General features: G+C 44.0%; 1 protein-coding gene across 4 annotated transcripts in view; it reads right to left on the reverse strand.

Moving 5' to 3' along the window:
• The window catches only part of Tsp26A (Tetraspanin 26A), a 36,816-nt gene that overhangs the window by 7,749 nt on the left and 7,785 nt on the right, over positions 1-21,282 (reverse strand). For all 4 annotated transcript variants that reach the window (XM_089581232.1, XM_089581235.1, XM_089581234.1 and 1 more), the window contains exons 2-6: positions 19,509-19,703; positions 16,118-16,192; positions 14,169-14,267; positions 7,692-7,820; positions 6,926-6,976 (exon numbers count right to left, since the gene is read on the reverse strand). In XM_089581232.1, the coding sequence (XP_089437358.1) occupies positions 6,926-6,976; positions 7,692-7,820; positions 14,169-14,267; positions 16,118-16,192; positions 19,509-19,703 (549 nt within the window). The remainder of the gene's footprint in view (positions 1-6,925; positions 6,977-7,691; positions 7,821-14,168; positions 14,268-16,117; positions 16,193-19,508; positions 19,704-21,282) is intronic.

A 21,282-nucleotide genomic window follows, 5' to 3' on the forward strand; every position in this document is an offset into this window, starting at 1 on the left:
TTGCACCCTCCATCCACCATCATCAATGTTATTCACCCACAGACTAACAAGGCCAAACATGCCACCTGTGTATACGCTTCAAGTGAAAACATGCTGAAAGGCTCCATCCAACCAAAATGCTGGTTCAGATTTTGTAAATAAACAAGTTATAAGGGTTGTATTAAACACAAAAAAAAGGGAAAAAAAATGCACCAAGAAACATTTGAACCCTTTTATATACTGTTTGCTGGTGGAATGAAGGACTCAATATCACCTTAGCTCTCACTGAGCTGGATTCTGTATTAATGAAAACTCCATGCCACCAACAAATAAGCACAGGTGCCCTGAAGAGTTAGCTCACAATTTGCATGACCAACCAGGTCTTGCACTTTACCACGAAGCCCTGCTGTTGCATCCTGCTATAAACAGAAGGCGCGTATGTATACCTGACCACAACAGGCTTTATACATCAGCAACCGCATCACCTCCAAGTGTACTCAGGACTGTCCTTGCATAATGGGAGAGCCACCCGCTGGGTGCAGCATCTCACATTCTATGCTCGAATTACAAGTTCAAGAACTCCAGCCCTGCTTCACACTCAAGGCTCACTGTCTACCTTTGTTGCGGCCCACAGCTGGGCTGGCTCAACAGGCGAACTTCACAGTGAGTCAAGACACAGGCTTTGTCATCCCCAGCAGCAGCTGTCACAATAAACACCACCTAACCTTCGCATGTTATTGCTGATACCGTGAGGTCACAAATAACGTCATCATCTGCTTTCAGAGTGCAATGCAACTTATCACAACACACATTTATAGGCAAAAAAAAAAAATTACATTATAACATGTAAAATGCTTGGTTTGTTTTTATGAGGTTTAACGGCCCAAAGCGACTCTGCCTATGAGGGACGCGGTAGTGGGGAGCTTCGGTTCGTAAACATACGCTGACATCGCACAGTACACAGGCCTCTAGCATTTCACCTCCATCGAAATGCAACCGACGTGGCCGGGATCGAAACCATGCCTTTCAGGTCAGCAGCCGAGCACCATAACATATATATATATATATATATATATATATATATATATATATATATATATATATATATATATATATATATAGCAGCAGCGGTGGCTCAGAGGTTATGGCGCTCTGCTGCTGACCCGAAATACGCGGCTTCGATCCCGGCCGCAGTGGTCGAATTTTGATGGAGCCGAAATTCTAGGGGCCCGTGTACTGGGCGATGTCGGTGCACATTAAAAAACCCCACGTGGTCAAAATTTCCAAAGCCCTTCACTATGGCGTCCCTCATAGCATGAGTTGCTTTGGGACATTAAACACCAATAAAACCAAAACCAAATCACATATATAATGAGCATCTTGGTGCACTATCAGTAATGAATGAAACGCAAACAAGACAACTGAACCACAAACAGCAAAAGGAAAAGCTCTTAGCTGGGGGAACTTCAATACTACCGGAGGGTAATTTCACTTCGAAGGTGCGAAGACTGTCCTTCAGAAGTGTTAACTCTTTCCTTACTGCACCCATTCAGCATAGTTAACCCGCTAATGATAATTTCGCACACCGATTTCGGGAACCAATCAACTTAATCCGCCACCTTGGTATGTGAGGTCTAACATTCCGAATCTGCGTGTAAGCAATGGAGACACTTCAGTTAGGGGCTTTGGATCAATTTTGGCCAGCTGGGGCTCTTTACCCTGCATGGTAGCTCAAAGTAGATGGGAGTTTTTGCATTTCGTCCACACCAAAATGTGGCCAACCATGGCAGCCATTCAGTCTAGCAGCGTTGGGTTCTGTAGCCACATGCTATATATAGCCACTGAACAACCACAGCAAGTCGCAAATCAGCAGAATTTCATGGGCTGGCCTCAGCGTTTGGTGTTCATGAGACTAGTGGCAATCGACAACACAACCATGTTCCATATCAGGTATCCTGGATGATGAAGCAAGATCAAGCAGGACATGCAATGCAACATTCGGGTAAGGAGTGCCAGCTGACGGCAGCACAACCACAACTTTTATATGCTGAATTTGCTTGCTAGGAAAGCAAGTGGCACTGGGATCAAGGGCAAAAGTAGAGACTGCCTAGTCAATAAGCTGTTTGGTCAACAGTATGCATGCATTGTGTTCTATGAGGCCTGGTAGCATTGCACACCACTCAGACCTATACATTCTGGGTGGTCTACAACACAATGCACAGCAGCCATGACAAAATGTTTCGGCGCCACAGCGTATGTGCTTATATGTCGAACAGCACCAAGAGTCATAAGAGTAAACTGTACTGTTGACCCTGTCTGTAAAAAGGAAAACAGGAGTGCAAGATTATTTGTTCCAAATAAAAAAAAAAACTACGATCTACCATAACCCTGACAAACAAGACAAAGCATACTAAAAGAGGAACTGAGAGAGCTGCATTCCACCAGCATACAGACAATACTGCATTTTTTTCTAGCCAAGTACAAGAACTTGACAAGACATTAACAGCACAGGTCACCAAAAACCACAGTATGAAAACCAGCCACGAGTGGTTATCTTTCATTACATGCGAGTAAATAAGAAAGCAACTAGGCATATACGCTTCCTTACCACTGCTAGTTTCTTCAGTCACAAACCTAAAATGAATTTGTGTACATCTATCTTCAAACAGCTACACAGCACACAATACCAATATATTAAACAAAATACATACAAGGACAATAAGTACTGATACGGAAAGTGTTCCCGACCTGTTTCTGAACACAGAAAATATCTTCAACTAGAAAGAAGCATTAAACAATTCTTTCCGAAACGACAAAAATAAGCATGTTCCATACACTATTTAACAGTGCTACATACAACTGTTGCTACTCAACAATATACTGTATTCACTCGTGTAATGAACCCAACTGCATAATAAACCCATCCCGCATTTGCCGCTGAGAATTTACTCTTTTTTAAAAGCAGTAGCTTTTCTTAGTGCGTTCCTCAGTTTCATGCTGTCCGCAGCACAGACCTTGGAAGACCACCAGTGCAGACCACTTAATAAATTTATAACTGAATTTCTTCTTGCAGCTATTTCAGGTTTATCAACCAAACAATGACGTGTAGTTGGTGTTTAGGTCACATGAGGCACAAAAAACTGCAATATACTAACTGCTGATACGTAGCTTTAATTCACTCATACAGTTTAGCCAACTTGATTCAAGAGCTGGAATGACAACAAACGACGTATCAACAGTTATAGTGCCATTTTTTTCATGTCTCACATGACCTAAACACCAACTACACATGACAGCAATCGCTCGGCTGATGAAACTGAAGCAAGACCAACAAGAATTTCAATTATGAATTATTTATCAGTCACAGGCAAATACAATGGCATGACCCATGTATACTAATGACTAACGCATCATTTGAAAGAAGAAAATACGCTAGCAAAAATTTGGTGTCTACACTCCTTTAAGTGGGGACACTGGTCTTTGAGACCAAAAAATGACCAAAAAATCGATTTTCAGAAAGTGACATTTGTGGAATCTACAGCTATTATTTTCGAACTGCGCCAATTTTTTCCTTCAAGAAATCAGCATTTTAACCATAATATTAAATTCAGATCATCGTGTGGGCTGAATTTATGCAGGAGCAGACAATTTAATGGTATGAAAATTTTGGACCTCTGGCTGTCTTAGTATGTCGATATCTCAACATAGAGGACAGATAGAGATGTCATATTGTTTGCTAACGGAAGCTGAAGGCACAGTGTGTGCAATAATCGAAGCAGATTTGTTCAATCGCACTTCAAAAATTCATAATTTTGTAATGTTTATCGATGCATTACATTCACACTTTGAATATTGATATTCCAAGTGCTGTAAAATTACTAATGAGGCTAAAATGGAAAAATGGTTTTGATTATTGCACTTTCTACTCATCATACTATGTAGCCATGGATTAAAAATGATGTTTTATTAAGCAGTTTTGTTTTGTGCCGATGTACTAATGAATGACTAATTAAAATTAATTATCTTAGGAACCAGCTAATTTATGAGAAAGGTAATTTCATTTTTGAAACCAGTATAAAAAACTGAGCAAGGTGGTGCAGTTTCATTAGGATTGGACTAAAAATAAGGAAAATAGGTCTAAGACCAGTGTCCCCCCTTAAACTCTCGTAAAAAAATGTGCACCTGCCCTTCAAGGTCGGTGTTCAGTGTAAATGCTTTATCTTGCCACAAACGGCCGGCACCATTGATTATCAGAAAGTCGTCGGATCGTGCTGTGATGCAACAAACACCTCTTGAAGTGAATGATGCAAAACACAGACGAAATGAATGCGGCTGATCGCGTGCTTCCTTGTTGGGCCAGTGGGCCCAATGTATGATATGAAATTGTGACTTTTGCAAAAAAATTTGTTGAAACTTTTTTTTCCCCCGCTTAATGAACCCTCACCCCAAATTGATGTCAACTTCCCTGGAAAAAAAGTGGGTTCATTAAACGAGTAAATATATGGTATTCAATGTATTCAATTTCTTTCCGAGTTTGCTCAGATGAACAGGTGCAGTGACTCACTCAGATGCTCGGACAAAGCCGTGCCTTTCCGTTTCTGAAAACCTTTCTCTCATCCACAACTGAGTGACCATAAATATTAATAGCACTAAACTGACACTAGGTTAATTAAAAGCGAATGCATAATGATCCAAGACACCTCAGAAGTTTGCAAATAAGAAAGGCAACATATACAGTCGAACCTCGATGTAACGAACCTCAATGTAACGAAATTCGCGATGTAACGCATTTTTTTCATTTCCCAATCACTTCCCCATTGAAAACCATGTATTTTTTTTCGCAATTTAACGAAGTAATTTTGCTCCGCACTTTCGATGTAACGAAGCCCGTGCGCATCGCATGCATGTGCCAGGAGCTACCTTGACAATCGAATGAGAGCTAAAAGTTTAGCCGAGACGAAACGCAGTTTGTATTTGCCCTTTTACGCGCCAATTTTGCCGGCAGTGTGCGAGAACGTACCGCCGCGCCATCTGTCGTGCGCATACAAAGCCCGCGGCATGGAAGTCTCAAGACACGCCGCGCCATGGCGCCACTGGCGAGCTGTAGACTCTGAACGTGAAAGCGCAAACCTGAATTTTCTTGCAGCGTCCGTTCGTTTTTTTTTTTTTTTGCGTGCGATGTCCTCGTAGACAACAACAAAAAAGTCTTCAGTGTTGACAAACTCGTGGAGCTAGTGTGGTCGTTCGTACCTTTAAAACGGGTGAGCGGCGAAAAAAAAAAAAAACCGTGCCCTGGCAGAGGAGGCGAGTGGCGAAGGGGGTAGAGGGGAGGCGTGGCGTGGGAGGCGCGCGCGGTGCATTCTGGGTGGGCGGCTTCGGCGCGCTCTCGGCGCGGCCCGCGCGAAATGCAGCCGGCTGCATTGTTTCGGCGCGCTCTCGGCGCGGCCCGCGCGAAATGCAGCCGGCTGCATTCCGCGCCGGACGCCGTCAGAGCGCGCCGGTAGCCGCCGAACACGCTGGCGATCGGGCGCCGCTGTTTCGCGGACGTGACGTCGCCTTGCCGCGCGCGCGCACGCGCGCTCGCGCTACGTCGGAGTATAACCGCGCCACGAGCACAATCCCACCGCGCCGGCGTGAGCGATGCGAACATTTTTCTTTATTTTTCTCTGATGCGTCCCCGGCTGCAAATGTTCAATGCTGATGATGATGATACCAGTAGCGACATCTTGTGGCGGCTTTCAGTACTAGGCGCTGCGCTCGTTCTTTAGCTATGCGCACACGGAGAAAAATGATGCCGTCGCGGTGTTTGCTATCACTCATTATGCTCCTGATGTAGAAAAAAACATCCGGTGCCCTTGTTAGCGATACTATTACTCGATTTTCTTGTGTATTTCCTCAATAAGTGATTTACAAGTTCCCATCAACAAGCAGTGTTCCTGAACCAGTTATACTTTATTTTGACAGCTGAAACATGGGAACCTCGACGTAACGAAATTCGCGATGTAACGAAATTTTTGGCTGCAAGTAGGACTTTGTTATATCGAGGTTCAACTGTATAGACTATTGTGCAGCCGATCTGTCAAAAACAATTCAATGGCGCACATTGACGCATAAGATGGAACATTTTTACAGATACTATATGCGAAACCTAAAGGGACAGTCTACTGATTTTATCGACCATATTTTCTTTGTGGCAATCAAAACCTCCATGCCCGAAAAAACTTATACCCAACTGTGGGCTGAGAGACACGGCAGCACACCTTAAAAGTAATTTTTCCAAATGAGAATATCGCTTTCCGTCTTAGTTGGCACCTGCAAACCCTGACAGACACAAGATGGCTGTCCACTGCCCGCTGCCTAGGTGATGAGGAGCAAGGCACTGATTGATGCCCTGGCTCTCTTACAACTATAGATAAAGCTATAGATGGCAGCACCACAATTAGTATACTAGTGGCAGTCTGCCTTATTTGTGACAAAGCAGGGTTGAAGCATGCTAGTTGAAACTGAAAAAAATTCAGGCTCCCCAAAGTCTCTTCCAACAAAAATGCATATGCATATCTTGTGTATTACACTCAGGCCTGTCAGTAAATTGGTACTACAGTAAAATCTCATTAATTCAGCCTTCAAGGGATAAAAAAAAATGTTCCAATTTATTTGAAAGTTTTAATTATGAAATGGCCCTCAAGAAACTGCCAAAAACTGTTTGCAATACATTAATTTTATCTAACAAATGCCTGGAAAAGTCTGGCCTCACCTTCTCCATTGATTTAAATACATAAATCACTGATAAAACTGCTAGTACTGCATTTGCTTCTACCACCATACAGCAAGATCTACTAGAATACACCAATATTTTTTCTCTTTTCCGACAGTGGACTGTCCCTTTAAGGCATGAATTCAGAGAATGCTACTCTTTCACAGAAACCAAAAAGAAAGTTCTACTTACATATTCGGCCTTTCGTACATCATAGCCACACTGTTTGTTCTTTATAAGTTCCTGAAAATTAAAATAGTTTGCACTTTAATATATATCTGAGGAATAGGCGGAACAGAATGGGCTTGAAGTTAAAATACCAATGAAGCCAAGAAGAGTAATGTGGGAATTTGTTAAACGTAGCCACACTATTGTTTTCAGACTGCATGTGGCCCATCTGCCTTTGAGTTTCGCAGTTATGTAATGCATGTAAAGCACATCAGCAGAGAGGACTGCACTAAAGATTTCTGCTCGCCACATGCTGAGGCCATGGCATGTATTCAGCCAGCTACGAAACCTTCAAGCACGCGAACAGCAAATCATGCAAATCATGCCATAAAATGCAATGTTGAGACCGAGGTGCTCTGTGTGCACTACAGTAGTACTACAGTGGTACTACCCCAGAGAAAGACTACTATATGCATTCTTAACAACCAATGTTTGAAAGCCCTCTTGTCCATCCTTGCATATAATGCAGAAGTACCTGTACTGACGAGTCAGCCGACTACTGCAATCGCATTCAATATGTCCATATTATGCCTTTAATATATGCACACACTGAAGTCGACTTCTCATACTCAATACAACCCCACTAATTGGCTTGCTTTGATGCAATCTGCCATTCTTCAGCACAGTGATGAGATAACATCCTGCGACAGGGCACAGCATGCTGCACTGGAGTGTCTCCCCAGCTGCTGAGACATCAATGATGGTGAATGTGCCAAAATAGTGCACTTACATTGGGTTGTCTCTTGCAGCAAGAGAAAGGGACACCACAAGCCTCACGGCTGCCCACTTCAACACTTGAGCAGTTGAAGTAGATGTTCATGTCCCAGTCTTTGGGGCCCTCAATACCACAGCAGCCGAGCTGACAAAACAGAGAAATAAAAGAACAGCAATCAATGAAATAGTTATTACACACTTCTGCAACACAGCTCTCTATATCGTATTATGACCTAGTACACTTGAAATGAACCACACAAAGACATAAAGGCACTAAACATACTCGTAACAATATCTACCCTAGGAGCGGACACTGTTTGAATTAGTGCTCTACAGTAGCAGACAGATTTTTCAGACTTCAATAATTCAGACTTTCCCGATATTTCAGACATCGTAGAAGAATCGTCATGCACCTCATAGGAACGTGTACATACTCATGACCGATATTTCGGAATCTGTCCAGTCCAAAAGTTCGATTTTTCCGACCAAAATAGATGCCAGCAATGGAGTAGAGATTGTTTTTCAACCAAAAGATTGTTTTTCTGGCCTAATATAGATGCAAGCAGGCAGCGCCGTCACAGCCAAACGATTTTTTGCCACCATGAACAGCGCCATCTTGGAATTAAATAGAGTCACTAGGATGGACTGGCATGGACAAGCTTGGCTATTTGTTCATTGCTGCCATTTGAGATAATGGCACACTCTTCGTTGGCTAAGGCAGCCTACAAAAGAAGAGCGCGCGATCTCGTAGCGGAACAGCTGCAGCGTTCATCGCGGCTCAAATGACACCCGTGTGTCAAGCCGAGCAGTCTGGGCGGGGTTCATTTAGAGGTGTTTTCTTCCGCTTGCTTCTTGCCGTAGATTCCCTTTTTTCATGAGCGCTGTTGCCCATGGAAAGAGATCACTCTGCTTCATGTGGCACGAACATTTGTTCACGGCATGACCTTGCAGCCGGGTCGCCCTGTCTGGTATTAGACATGTGGTGGTGTGGACTTGAATAAAGCATGACTCAGGCTCAGTTAGTCCAATATATTATCACTTGCAAGCTGAACATGGGAAGCGACAAACTTTGCGATCTTTAAAGCCAGTGTTTCGCAGAAAAATTATTTTGAAGTTGACGAATTTTTACAAATGTTCAATTATTCGAACCATTTGCTAGGTCCCTTCCAGCCCGAAAAATCGGACGACAACTGTACAAAAAGATCAAAAACATTAATCCACCACAGTCTCTCAGATTTCCAAACTCGGCTGACGTAAATAACAATGTGACATACTTGTGAGATTGAACACTGGCCAACTGAAAATTGAGCTGAACTGATTCAAATGGGTCTTACATTTAGCCTTAAAGGGTCCCTGAAACGGTGTCCATGTAGGCAAAGAGAAGTCGAAGTATTGATAGACATTGAACGATCCATCATCCTACCACAAAAATTTTTGATCTACCTTGTGCGGAACCAGAGATAATGGCTATTAAAAATGACCACCAGCCTTTTCCCTCTCAACTCGTACACCGGAGCGAACCATAAAAAAATAAAGATTACAGGCCGGGACCATGCTCCGCCCACAAATACGTCATCGACGAGATCGGTTTGTTTACTTCCGGTTGACGCGCTCTTTCGCTCGCTCGCTCGCTCGCTTTCCCGCTGTCTGCTATGTTCACCTGTGTCTCGCAACCGTCGCTGCGGCTTCTCTCGTACTATAGACCCCGAGTAGAAGGAACGACTTTTGCGGATGAGTGCCGAAATGGGATTTCAGCCTTAAGGCGGGGACACATGTGCGAAAAGTGTGTGCGATTCGCTGCGGCGCGCCGTTGTGAACGACGTCGTAACAACCGATCGCAGCCCGTCGCCTGCGTCCAACCTGCTGGATGTCTACGACAAGCCGCGCGCGGAAAACGCAAGGACGGGAAGCGGGAGCCAATACGAGTGCGGAGAGCGGCAGCGTCATGATGCCGTACAGCGCGCTGCTCAGGGCGCTCGGGGCCGAGCCACGCCGGACCGGCCTGCCAGCCTTATTGATGCCGGCCGCCGGCGACTGAAAAACGCGCTAGTATTGTTTGTTCTCGTCCATAGCAAGCCCTTGGATAGATGCATGTCAAAAATGCATAATTTCTGACGATCGTTGGCCAATACCGAGTTGCTGGTAAAAGTGATGACTGCGATACAAGCAAATTTCATCCAACAGCCGATTTGGTGCTGCTGCTACTTAGTGCAGTTCGCCTACCGTCTGCTAGCTCCGTTGCTGAAGGCATCGTGGAAATCGAACATATCTTTTATTATGGGACGAGTTCGCAGTAAAGCGATGTGAATAGTAGGCCTTTTATTATAGCGCAGGCAACTTCCGAAGCGCCGTCAGCTGCGGTTTCAATGCGAAACCAGATAGGCCTAGCGACGACTAGGGCAGCCTGGGACCAGCGCGCAGTTCGTCGCGCGGCGTTGCCGCAGGCGGTGTCGTTGCCGAAAGATCCACTTTTGCACAGACATATTTTCGTTGCTCGAATCTAGGAAGCATCCTCGCTGGTATCATGGCTGTTTTGCATTTTCTTGTGCGAACGTGATGTACGCCGAGCATGCCGGCCGGCCGGCCAGCCTGGATCCCGTCTGCCGGCGACATAAAAACGAGCTAAAGTGTGTTCTTGACGTAAATAATAAACCCTGGGATAAGAAATGTGAAAAATGTGTCATTTTTGAGGATCGCTGACCAATACTGAGCTGCTGGTAAAGGTAACGACTGTGATACGAGCAAATTTCTTGCCACAACCGTCTCGCAGCAGCCGCTGGTCCGACGTGGGGTCCGGCTCGCCTGGCGCCCGCTCGCTTCGCTGCAGAAGGAGTCGCGGAAAGTGACCATACTATTATTTTATTGTGAGATGATGCTGTTGACTGCAAAGCGATGTGTAGAGTAAACCTTGTATTATAGCTTAGGCGACTTCCGAAGCGCCGGCCGCTGCAGCTTCGATGCCAAAGAGGCAATAGGCCTAGCGACGACCACGGCAGCCAGGCAGCAGCAGAGCTCGTCGCCCTGAGCGCCCGCGAGCGGTGCCGTTGCCGAAAGCTCGCAACATAAGCAGGCGTGCTTTGTCGCTGCTCGAGAAGTATTTCTGATAACAAGGCGATCTTTCCTTGTGATATTTGTACACCATCCCAAGCAGCGCTCAGGCATTGCTGCACGGCGGCGAAGTGCGACACGTTTTGTGAGCGGAGCTTGGGTAGGGCGGCGCAGCGATGCTCACCGCTCCGTGTCTCCCTGCTTGTAGTGGGGCGGCAGTTCGCAAGCGACGATCGGTGCAGCGCGTCGGCCAAGCTTTTAAGGACACGCCGTTCATTCAGAAATCGAGCGCTGAATCCTGACGACGACGACGGCTCGCTCACTTCCATCTTTCGGCAGACAGTGCCGAAGGGCAACATCTTGCCGAACCCTGACTTTGCAACCAACGACACAGCACGGCCGGTCCATTTTGATTGCGCATGCGACGGAGGTCGCGACAGAAATCAGTAGTGCGGTGACTCCAAATCGCACCTCGATTCTCGATTCGGTTCGACGGCGGCGCCGGCGGAGTGACACAAGCGGCACGAGCAGACGAAAACATTGTAAACCGGAAGTGCAGTACTAATTTCTGACACCAAACACTCAATAACTGCGTAAACATGCATATAAACGACAACTCTGCTTGCTGAAATGCGAAATGTTTCCGAAAAGAGTAAGAGTGTGAAGTATCTAGAGCTTCTAGTTTGTTAAATGCGTGATTTCACGTTGGCACCGCGAACCAATCATAGGCCAGCACTTGTGACGTAAAGAGTACAAACTGACGTAATGAGTACGGATTCGGGCGGAAGTTCGCCGCCGCTGGTCGCCGCGAGGCTCGGGAGAGGTAGTTTTTGAAAATGTATTGTAAATTATCTACTCGCCTTTGATGTATTGTACGCGGCATGAACGTTCAGTGGCCTACGCTCTACATAATGCAAGTATTTGTTTGCCAACCTCAGACACCCCTTTCAGGGACCCTTTAACCTGAAACTCAAATATTCATACTGGTAGCAAACGCCGCTTCAAGGAATCTTTTCATTTTAGCAGCCCAGTGATGCAATACTTTAGTTCCATATACTAAAAGACAAGATCGAAAGCTACAAACCAGCCTTAATATGCAACCATTTTATAACTTCCCGAAATGAGATTATGCAACTCACCAGCTAGTCTATAAACTGCAATAAGTACTGATGTGCCTCTCATAAACTGTTTTGCTCAGCTGCATGCTGCAATGTACTATATCCAAGAGATGAGAAAGAATGTCTTAAATCCCAAGACAGCAATGATCAAGTGAAATATTCTCACACTGTCCTTTTTCCAGGTTGCTTTTCAGCTGTCTTTAAGGCCCACATGATCAAAGTTTTGTATCATTAAATGCACTGACCAAAATGCATTTTGCTGAAAAAAGTTAATGGATAGTTAGTGGTGTAACCTGTCTCTGTTTCTGTAAAGTGCAAGTCCAACTTTTAATATGTGATGCTTACTTTTTTTAATATCCAACTTTTAGTACAAAAATTGAAATTCTATCTCAGCCAAAATTTTGCACTACAGTAAAACCTCTACAATATGTTATCAACTAATTCAAAAGCCTGGATAAATTAACTGAATTTCTGTGCTCCCGTAATTTCTAATGTAAATTTTACCAGCTACAGTCCATGACCGAAAATTCAAAAGCCTTATTTTTCGGACCTGTTTGATTATTCAAACTTTTTCACGGCACCGCGACATGGCCCACAGAGCAAATGTATAAGAGTGCTTGAAATTTCGGATGCACCGCAACTGACAGCTCGGTTTTTCCGACCAGTTCACACTCACCACCAATACCCAAGCCGCCATATAATGTGTACAGTGGAACCTCATTAATTCAAACTGCAGGAGAGATAGAAAACTTGCTCAAACAAAAAAATTAAAGCTTAAAGGGAGCCTCTTAAATTGCGATGCCGAAATTCTGCGCGAGTCATCACATTGCGCCTGCGTGGTTTCGAATTCATACTGTTCTTGAACGTCTTCCGCTGCACGAACTTGAACAGCAATCTGAGTCCGCTGAACTCATCTGTGCCAAGTCTTTCGTCCTGAAGAGGTAGCAGCGAAGTGTGTGGGAGGCATACAGCTTCACAAAGACGGCAAGCGCAAAAGGAAATGTTGGTGCATTTCAAAGCGAGGCAGCGTACCCGCGGCAAAATGCACCAGAACTCTGACTTTTCTATCGTAAAACCGTAAACAACTGGCGTTTCGATGACAGACAAGATGCCTCTCATTATACGTAAGCCACCACAGAGTGCATACCGTCAGACACGATGCTGATTTTAGCTCTAGTCGCTAGGCCTGATGACAAAGGCCAACGCCGACGGAGCGCTTGCTTCAGCCGTTTCTCGTTTCTTAATGTTTCACCATCTTCGCGTTCTCGTTCCGGGCCCATTGTACTGTGGGCGCTCCGCAGTTCCCATAGCGGCGTGTTCGCTTTCCCGTCTAGACTGTTCCAACCCGTGCATTCATCGGCGACATGCCAAGGGTAGCACAGCCAGGCTGAGCTCGTGAAAGTGGTTGCCACCCGCCGTCTAAGCACATGACGCGCGGCGAAATTTAGTCACGAGGAGCTTCAGAATGTGTGCAATACAACTGACCCCTTTCTCCAGCACATTGGAAATAAGTTCGTGAATTTTTCAGTGAAAATTGGTTTTCCGGATGGCCCTATTTTTCTGTCATTTTCGCGGTCCCTAGAGAGTCCGAAAGATCAGTCGTCAACTACAATTGAAGCCACCAGCTTGCACTGGCTTGGTTCATTCGAAGATATGGGTGCTTGTAGGAATGCACAAGGTTGCCACAAACTCGGGAACACACAAGCTTGACTTAACGTGGCGTCGTGCCACTTATAATTAGCGCGTGAGCCTGCATTTAGCAGTGCAGCTCTTGATCGAACTTTAAATGCTTCTCGCACTGACACACAGAGCATGGTGACACCTAGTTGAAGTTGAGTTACAGGGTTTTGAAGCTGCCACTTCACAAACTGGAAGAAAAATTTCTATTCCTGTTTCTGAAGTGAAAACTTCAAAATCCTATAACTCAACTTCTATGCTAGACAGAATGAGAATTTTACACTCATTGCATAGTTTGATGTGATGGCTGAAAAGAGATGACAGATGGACCTACTACACGATGGCGGCCTAGTTTTCAAGCGTTTATTGCCAATGCATTCAAGTGTATACACAACGATGAAACTTTTGTGCTATGATTACTGCTACTGTCATGCCTTTTGTGTTTCACATTTTATTTTATTTTCTGGAAGATTTTTATGCATGCTTTTACCACAAGTTGTCTCTGAAATGAAATAAACAGTTAAGCTAAGCTATAATTGCTTTCTCATTTTTCCATACTATAGGAGGAAAAAAAAGAAAAAAAAGATAGCATTAAATAAGAAGGTTCTTAGTAAAAGTAAGCACTATATGCCTAAAATATCCTAACTCACCCATTGCTCTTGGATCCAGTCAATTAGGTTCTGACGATCGGGGTCATCTCTGTAGAATACAATGAAAGCTTGGAAGCCGTTGGTTGCCTGAGATTTGATCTGCAAGTAAAAAGAAATCAGCATATGTACTTGGCTGTTAAAAGTACATGTAAGCAAACTAAAGTAAGCAAACTAAAGTGGAGATTTTGCTAAAAACAGCCACAGAAGTGCAGCCATACTGCCCTTGCTCACGGGCTACCACAAACAGGTAAACGTTTAAATGTAACTGCCTCAAAACTGCAAGAAATCTTGCCTGACCTGGTGATATCGCTCGGCGGGCGGGAGTTCACACAGGCCGCACGGCAGCTAGCAGCAGTGCCCTCTGATGGCTGTACCTCCAAGTACTGCTGCTTCGCTCCCGACACTAGAAAACTTTTCTAGCCTATGCAGCGCCTGTGTCGCAAGCAGCACTAGCGCCATGGGCGGCATGGCTTTTATGGGCACTAGAGGAAAGGTTTCTCCCTCTTCGGACTAACTCATCGCATTCAGACATTTCGGTGCGAGCAGGGCACAGCCTCATGGGAACATATCTTACGAGCACATCTTGTACGACCTCGGAGCGTTGTCTCCTACCCTAGCTAGGGCAAACTCTAGCTTGCAACCCTGTTCGTAAGTATGACATCCTCGATTCCTCATCATATTTTGTTGCTAGCAGACATTATTGTAGTAGCAGCAAAAAATGACATTTGTGTCGGCAGATGTTGTTCCTTTGCTCTCAAGAGCACAGCCCATCGTGGTTGGCATGTGCTCTATAGTGCTAGCGATCATGGGGTCAGGTTGGAAGCTTCAACTGCCAGCCACGGATAAGTGTGGAAAACACTTATCCCGTTATTACAATGCCACACCTATAAACAGTGAATTGAATGCAAGCAGAGTTTAACCTCTGTGCAGGAAAAAATTTTGAATAGCTGTCTGACACTTTTTTTTTTATCGCCTGTGAGCAGAACACACTTCCCTAAAATTTGCAGAGTTGCTGTTCTCATGATACGCCACTTGTTGTGGAGCAGGTGGGAAGTGTGACTATCTGCAGTCAGTCAGCAATGCAGTCCCAACAAACTGGAATCCAGCTGTGTTATTGTTTTGAGCACTATACAACTAAACAATACAAAAATTGAGCGCAACCGAACGGGATAAACAAAAACAATCGCAGCACAAAAGCATGTGCAACTAGCTACTCAGGTGAACCAAAAGACTCTGCATTCAGTGAGCCCACATGCAGTTTTCCTAGGCATGCGACGCAAAGGAGCATAAAAAAAAACAAACAAGACATGCATAGACCAGAAGATAAAAATGAGGTGGATATATTCCACCATGCAAGTGTGGTCATCTGCATTTCACTTTCTTTAAGGGCATCAATGACACACTTATGCAAATTCTTGATCCTGTGGCTGATGTAAGAAACGCTACCATATTTTCCTGTTCACATCTGTCTGTAACACACCCAGCAATATGTTCTTTCAAAACAAGGCACATGTTCGCACTGGAAGCAATGTGATGCAAGGTGTCCACGGTGGCTGATCTGCTGACAGTCATGATAACGTACTCTTAGCCTTGTATTTAAACACCTCTCTGAGTGCTCGACATGGTACCTTTCACACAACAGTGGGATCCAAAGCACAATTTCTTTCTTGCGCTCAAGAAATCTTTTGGCATACACCATTTCCTCACACTTCGTGCCTTTCTTAGTTTTCTCTGGCATTAACCTTGTTGTACTTGCCTATCAATTTTCTGCTGTCATGTTGCTCTTGCTGGCTGCGTTTGAGGTACCCAGAGTTTTAGGTATGCAGAGACCTTGTCAACACAGAAGAAAAAAAAATGTATAAAGACTTCAGATAGGATCCACGCCTCCTTACCATCGCCCAACCACAACAAGGTCTGTCATATGGTTTTAGACAACAAAACACACTTACCCAGTCCTTGAAGATGAATCCCAAAATGCCTGCCGTCATCTCCAACAGCAACAAGATCGCTAAAAATATGGCGTACTGAAAAAGAGCGTACCCCTACAATCAGAATTACTTGGAGCTTTTCTAATACAAAATGTTACCTCAGTGTCGCATAATATGCCACAAGCACATGCACGCAAGCACGCGCACACAAATTTCAGCAGGATGCATTCAAGCTAAAACACAAACTATGCATCAGTTTAACGAGTTCTCAAACAAGAAGCTAACAGCTCATGAAATACAAAGAAAATTAGATGATGCATAGCAAATGGCCAATAATAAAAAAAATTCCATAAGCTAATTGAAAAAATTAGGGGACACTTCAGCTCTGCCTTTGAGGGTCTGATGCAACAGCGGTTCCTCTTGCCCACGCAGACACAGACACTGTTTACTCCTTCACAATCACAATCATTATGTGAAAGACCACACGACATACATATAAAGCCCCGCTTTAACCAAGCCGTATGAATATATCTGTGCCGTTGCGGTAGCATGTATGACTCGCAATCCCAGGACCCAAGGGCCGGGGGTTTCAGACGCGCCGCTGGTGTGACTGGCGCCATCTATGGCAACCTTGTAATCGTTTAGTCCTAACTTTTCCGTCACGATGACACTGGCTTTTCTGCGCCATGGAGCCTTTACGCTTTTTTGTGTAGAAACTAGTTTCAACTGAAAGAACATATCTGATACACCAAATATAAAAATTTCCAAATTGAAGGAAATGAAGACATTCCATATAAACAGGACATTTTAGCAGATATCAATTTGCTAATTTACACTTCTACAAAAACAGGTCAATACTAGCTTTAAAAAATTATAAACAGACAATCATGCCCAAGCTACACAAAGGCACTAGAAAAGAACAAACAATGCAAGTGATATAACAAAATAGCAAACAAGCTGTTTTGCATTGTGCAGATTAGACCACACAGAACATATCTGTAAGGCAAACAATTACACCCACCCCCCTTCCCTCCCAAAGGGACTATGCTAAGTTGTAGCTTAATGAAAATACTTCAGTCCAGAATTTCTCAATGTCCCTTATGATTTTCTAGTTAAGACTTCAATCCCTAAATTAATGATAAATGTTAATTATTATTATTTACATGAAGAGTAAAAAAACCCAACTATAAAATATGCTCTAGCTACCATACACTGTTTCTTCCATTCACTAAAAGCCCTCTATTATATTTTTCCTTGTTGACAACTAGCACTTGTACAAATTACAACAGATGCTATGACCCACTCTTTCCAATGTGCTGTACAGAGTACCCAAGCTGACATGCATCATGGTAAAAAAAAAAGAAAAAAATTGACCGGATGGTTACCACTGGTTGACATGAGATTCAGCGACAGCTGTTCAGGTATTTTACTTTATGATATGTTGCAGTAGAGAATATCAGAACGACCTCACATCTGTATAGTTCTAGGGTGCTCTTTTCAGTTTTTCACTCAGTTGTTTTTCCTCTAGGTCTCCTCTCTAGTTTGCCGCTCTAAAAGCGCAGCGCTGCCACCAATCCTCTCATCGGGCAGCGCGTTTTGTAGCAGCTGCCGCAGATTGACCGTGCTACATTACTCTGCTCTCACCATACCCTCCCTCCTCCTTCCACAGTAACCACTTTTCGGATGATTACCATTTTACGCCTTCCAGCACTCTCACCATACCCTCCTCCTTCTAGGGTAACTACCCTCCAGTTTGTTCCCATAGCAACCATATAGCGGTTTGCGCCTGCTCACGCTCTCACAGTACCCTCCTTCTTTCACGGTAATCATCCTCCAGTTCGGGATTTCTCCGCTCTTGCCACACCCTCCTCCTTCCATGGTAACCACCTTCTGGATGGTTCCTGTGGTAACCACTCTCCGGTTATACATTTCTTTGCTCACATCATGCCTTTCTCCCTGCACGGTAAACACCCTCCGAGTAGTTCCCAAGGCGAAGCACCCATCGGTTACGCCGACAAGTACGACATACAACTACTACGAAAACAAACTACTACTACTACTACTACTACTACTACTGATACATAAAACCCAGGAACGGCATTTAACAGCTATCACTGTATTAAAGCCTTCCTACGGAAATCGAACTAATGAAGACTGCAAGGCATCATGTGCTGCAGCCACTAGTATTTGTTTCACTCTGCCTACATGGATAATGGTATGGAATTAATTGATATTGCTTTAACGCTTGGGCAACAACTGGCAAGTTGATGAGCACTGTGCATCTGAAGTGTTTCCCACATGGTAGCTCTAGTATACTCTTTTTCAGCACAAAAGCAAACCTGCAAAATTTAAAAAGATGCCAAAGAACAGCATGCCTGATGTGAATGAATGCCCCTCGGAGATAGTGCTCACAACCATAATTTAACAGAAGAGGCCTGCTCCATGTCTTCTATGGAGCTCAGGATAGGCCTTTGTGCTTACATGGCACCGAGGTCAGCACAAGCAGTAGCTGATGACCAGAACAAGTGTGCCATCTCAAACTATTCTTCCTCGCTAATGGAGAAAGTAGCCTTTACGTGACCATTTTTCATGTCAGAGAAGAAGAAAGGGAAGAAAATCATTGTGGGATTACTAGTTTGTCTTGGGGCCAACACCAAATTGAAGGCCTATCCCTGGCAGCACAGAAAATGCTGAGCGGGCCTCTTCTTATAAGAAATCATGGAAGAGGACCCCTATCATCATGGTAAGCAGGGCATGTTGTTCTGTGGCATCTTTTTCAACTTGCAGGCTTTCTTTTCTAGCAAACTAGGAGGGGTGTGCTAAGTCTACCTGGCAGGAAACTTCAGCTGGACATCACTTGTGCTCAACAACTCACCTATTATCAAATGTCCATTAAAAATAAAACATCCAAAAGGTTCCTAAATTACTCTCACCCAATTAAGTAGGAAAAATACAAAAAGAACACTAGTAGCTACTACACACGATTCCAAAGATTCACTTGGTACCATTTCTGCAGAATGGTGAACTTTTGAAAAAAAAAAAAAGAAATCGATGTTAGCTCGCACAAACTGTACACAATACAGCGTGCTACCAGTAAGCGAAAACCTGTACATAGGTCACACACCCCAAAATATACAATACTACCCATTTGCATTTATTTTTATGCAAGCAGATGGTCAACCCAAATCAATTAGCAGCCCTTTCTAGATCAAGTTACTACAAGTATAGCACTGTTCTCTACAAACTCAAAGATGACTTGAAGCCACAGTCATAAAACTAAAAAATACATGAAAGAAGTACAGGTATGCTGATGAGTACACACATGCATAAAAATAGTAACTGTACTACTCTGGCACGTCAAAAAAAGAGAAACCATCATATTAACAGCCCAATTAAAGCAGAGGTTCCTTACAGCAGCGAGCAGGCAGGTATTTTCTCTCAGGGCGCCGACGCAGCCAGTGAAGCCAATAATGAAAGTGATGCCTCCAATGACGATGAGTACAAAGGCTGGGTCCAGAGCAATGTTTGTGAGCCGGCTCAGGTTGTTGAAGATATCCTTCTCAGTCCAGGCCCACACACCAACCACCATTATACTCAAGCCCATCAACTGCAACAACCACATAAGAAACACATGAAACAAGTGTCGGATATGGGCAGCAGAATTATCTTCACACAGACACAATCAAACAAGTGAAAACATGTTGCCTGCTCATTATGCTTTAGCTACATGGTACAGACCACTGCACGCAAGAAAAATAACTTCCATTAGTGCATTACTGCTATGTTCTTCAGTGCATGACAAAAATGGAGTTTTTCAGTCTAATACTAACATCTTTGAAAAAGCAATCTCTTCAGAGCGCAGCTCTTAGGCACCTGTTCCTGCGTTCTGCGTCGTAGTGTGTGTAACACACCTCCTGACACGTGGCATGCCATGGCATGTGACAGGTGAAGTGTTGGCAAGCAGTAGCAGAGCGAAACGCCACTTGCCATGGAGAGAGCGGAGGAATAGACAACCGGAAGGTGGCTGCCATGGGAAGATCCCGGAGGGCGGCTAGCAGCATAACATGCCACCTGCCAGCGGTGGCAGGTAGCGTTTGAACAGCTGAAATGAACTTATGTAATACTGACTATCGTAATCGTCTGTCTTTTTTTTTTTTTTTTTCAAGTAATGGCACATTAATTTCACCTTTAGTAATTCACACATTAACATTAGCTCATTTTTGTGTGCAGTTGCTGCAGTGGTGCCCCTTGCAATGAGAAAATAGTTGGGATTCTTGAGCGGCTTGGGTCACAGTGTCTAGGAAAAAAAAAAATAAAAAAATACTTGGGAATGTAAGGAAAATCTCCAACCTTGCTACCTTCCCTCTTCCATCGCTGTGATTACCACCTTTTTAAAAGCAACAGATTAACATGCCATAATGTAACACTTGGACTGAACTGTTTTTATTAACGCCTTTGTGTATGGATAACTCTTTATTATCCTCTGTTTGTGGCAAAGCACAGCCGCAGATATGATACATAACCTTTGTCAAAAGCAGCAAGCCCAAGGAGTTTCGTAGTGAGGCTGCTGTGTAGTAAGGCTCTTATAGCATTTGTGGAAGTCCTAACTTTCGGAGGTGGGAAGGCAAAATTTTTAAACTCACCTTCAAATTTTGAACGCTCGTGATGCATAACGTACCAAGCAACGTGGCCCAGAAGCAAACTCACTAGCCACTTCACTTTCAACAAAGTCTGCACGTAATAGCATACTCTACTGCCCTCTACAATGCTGAATGCCGTTAATGAATGACTGAATGAAATAATTAATGAATGCTTTCTTTTCCCTACAATATTCTGCGAGTAGAATTCAGATGACCGAGACAGACAATGTGCACCATCCTAAACACAATGCAAAATGTGAGAAATACCTATGTTACAGATTGGCCACCCGATTCTTTATATTGTCATGAAGAGCAAGATCATTAACAGTGCTAAGAAAAGCCATGAGCATTCTATAGCAGGCGAAAAGTCAACTATAAATAGCCACCTGCTGTTTTATAGCATGAACATAATACTGAGAATTAAGGTAAAAAAATTAGGGGCTTCCTATGTTATATGTCAGATGCTCTACAATGACAGCTGCAACAACTCCTTCAAAGACTTGAACGTTCATTCTAAGCGATTTTGTGCTTCATGTGGCTCCACCA

The sequence above is a fragment of the Amblyomma mixtum genome, chromosome 3 (assembly GCF_055824585.1).
Source record: "Amblyomma mixtum isolate Tamu chromosome 3, ASM5582458v1, whole genome shotgun sequence".
NCBI classification, from domain to species: domain Eukaryota; kingdom Metazoa; phylum Arthropoda; class Arachnida; order Ixodida; family Ixodidae; genus Amblyomma; species Amblyomma mixtum.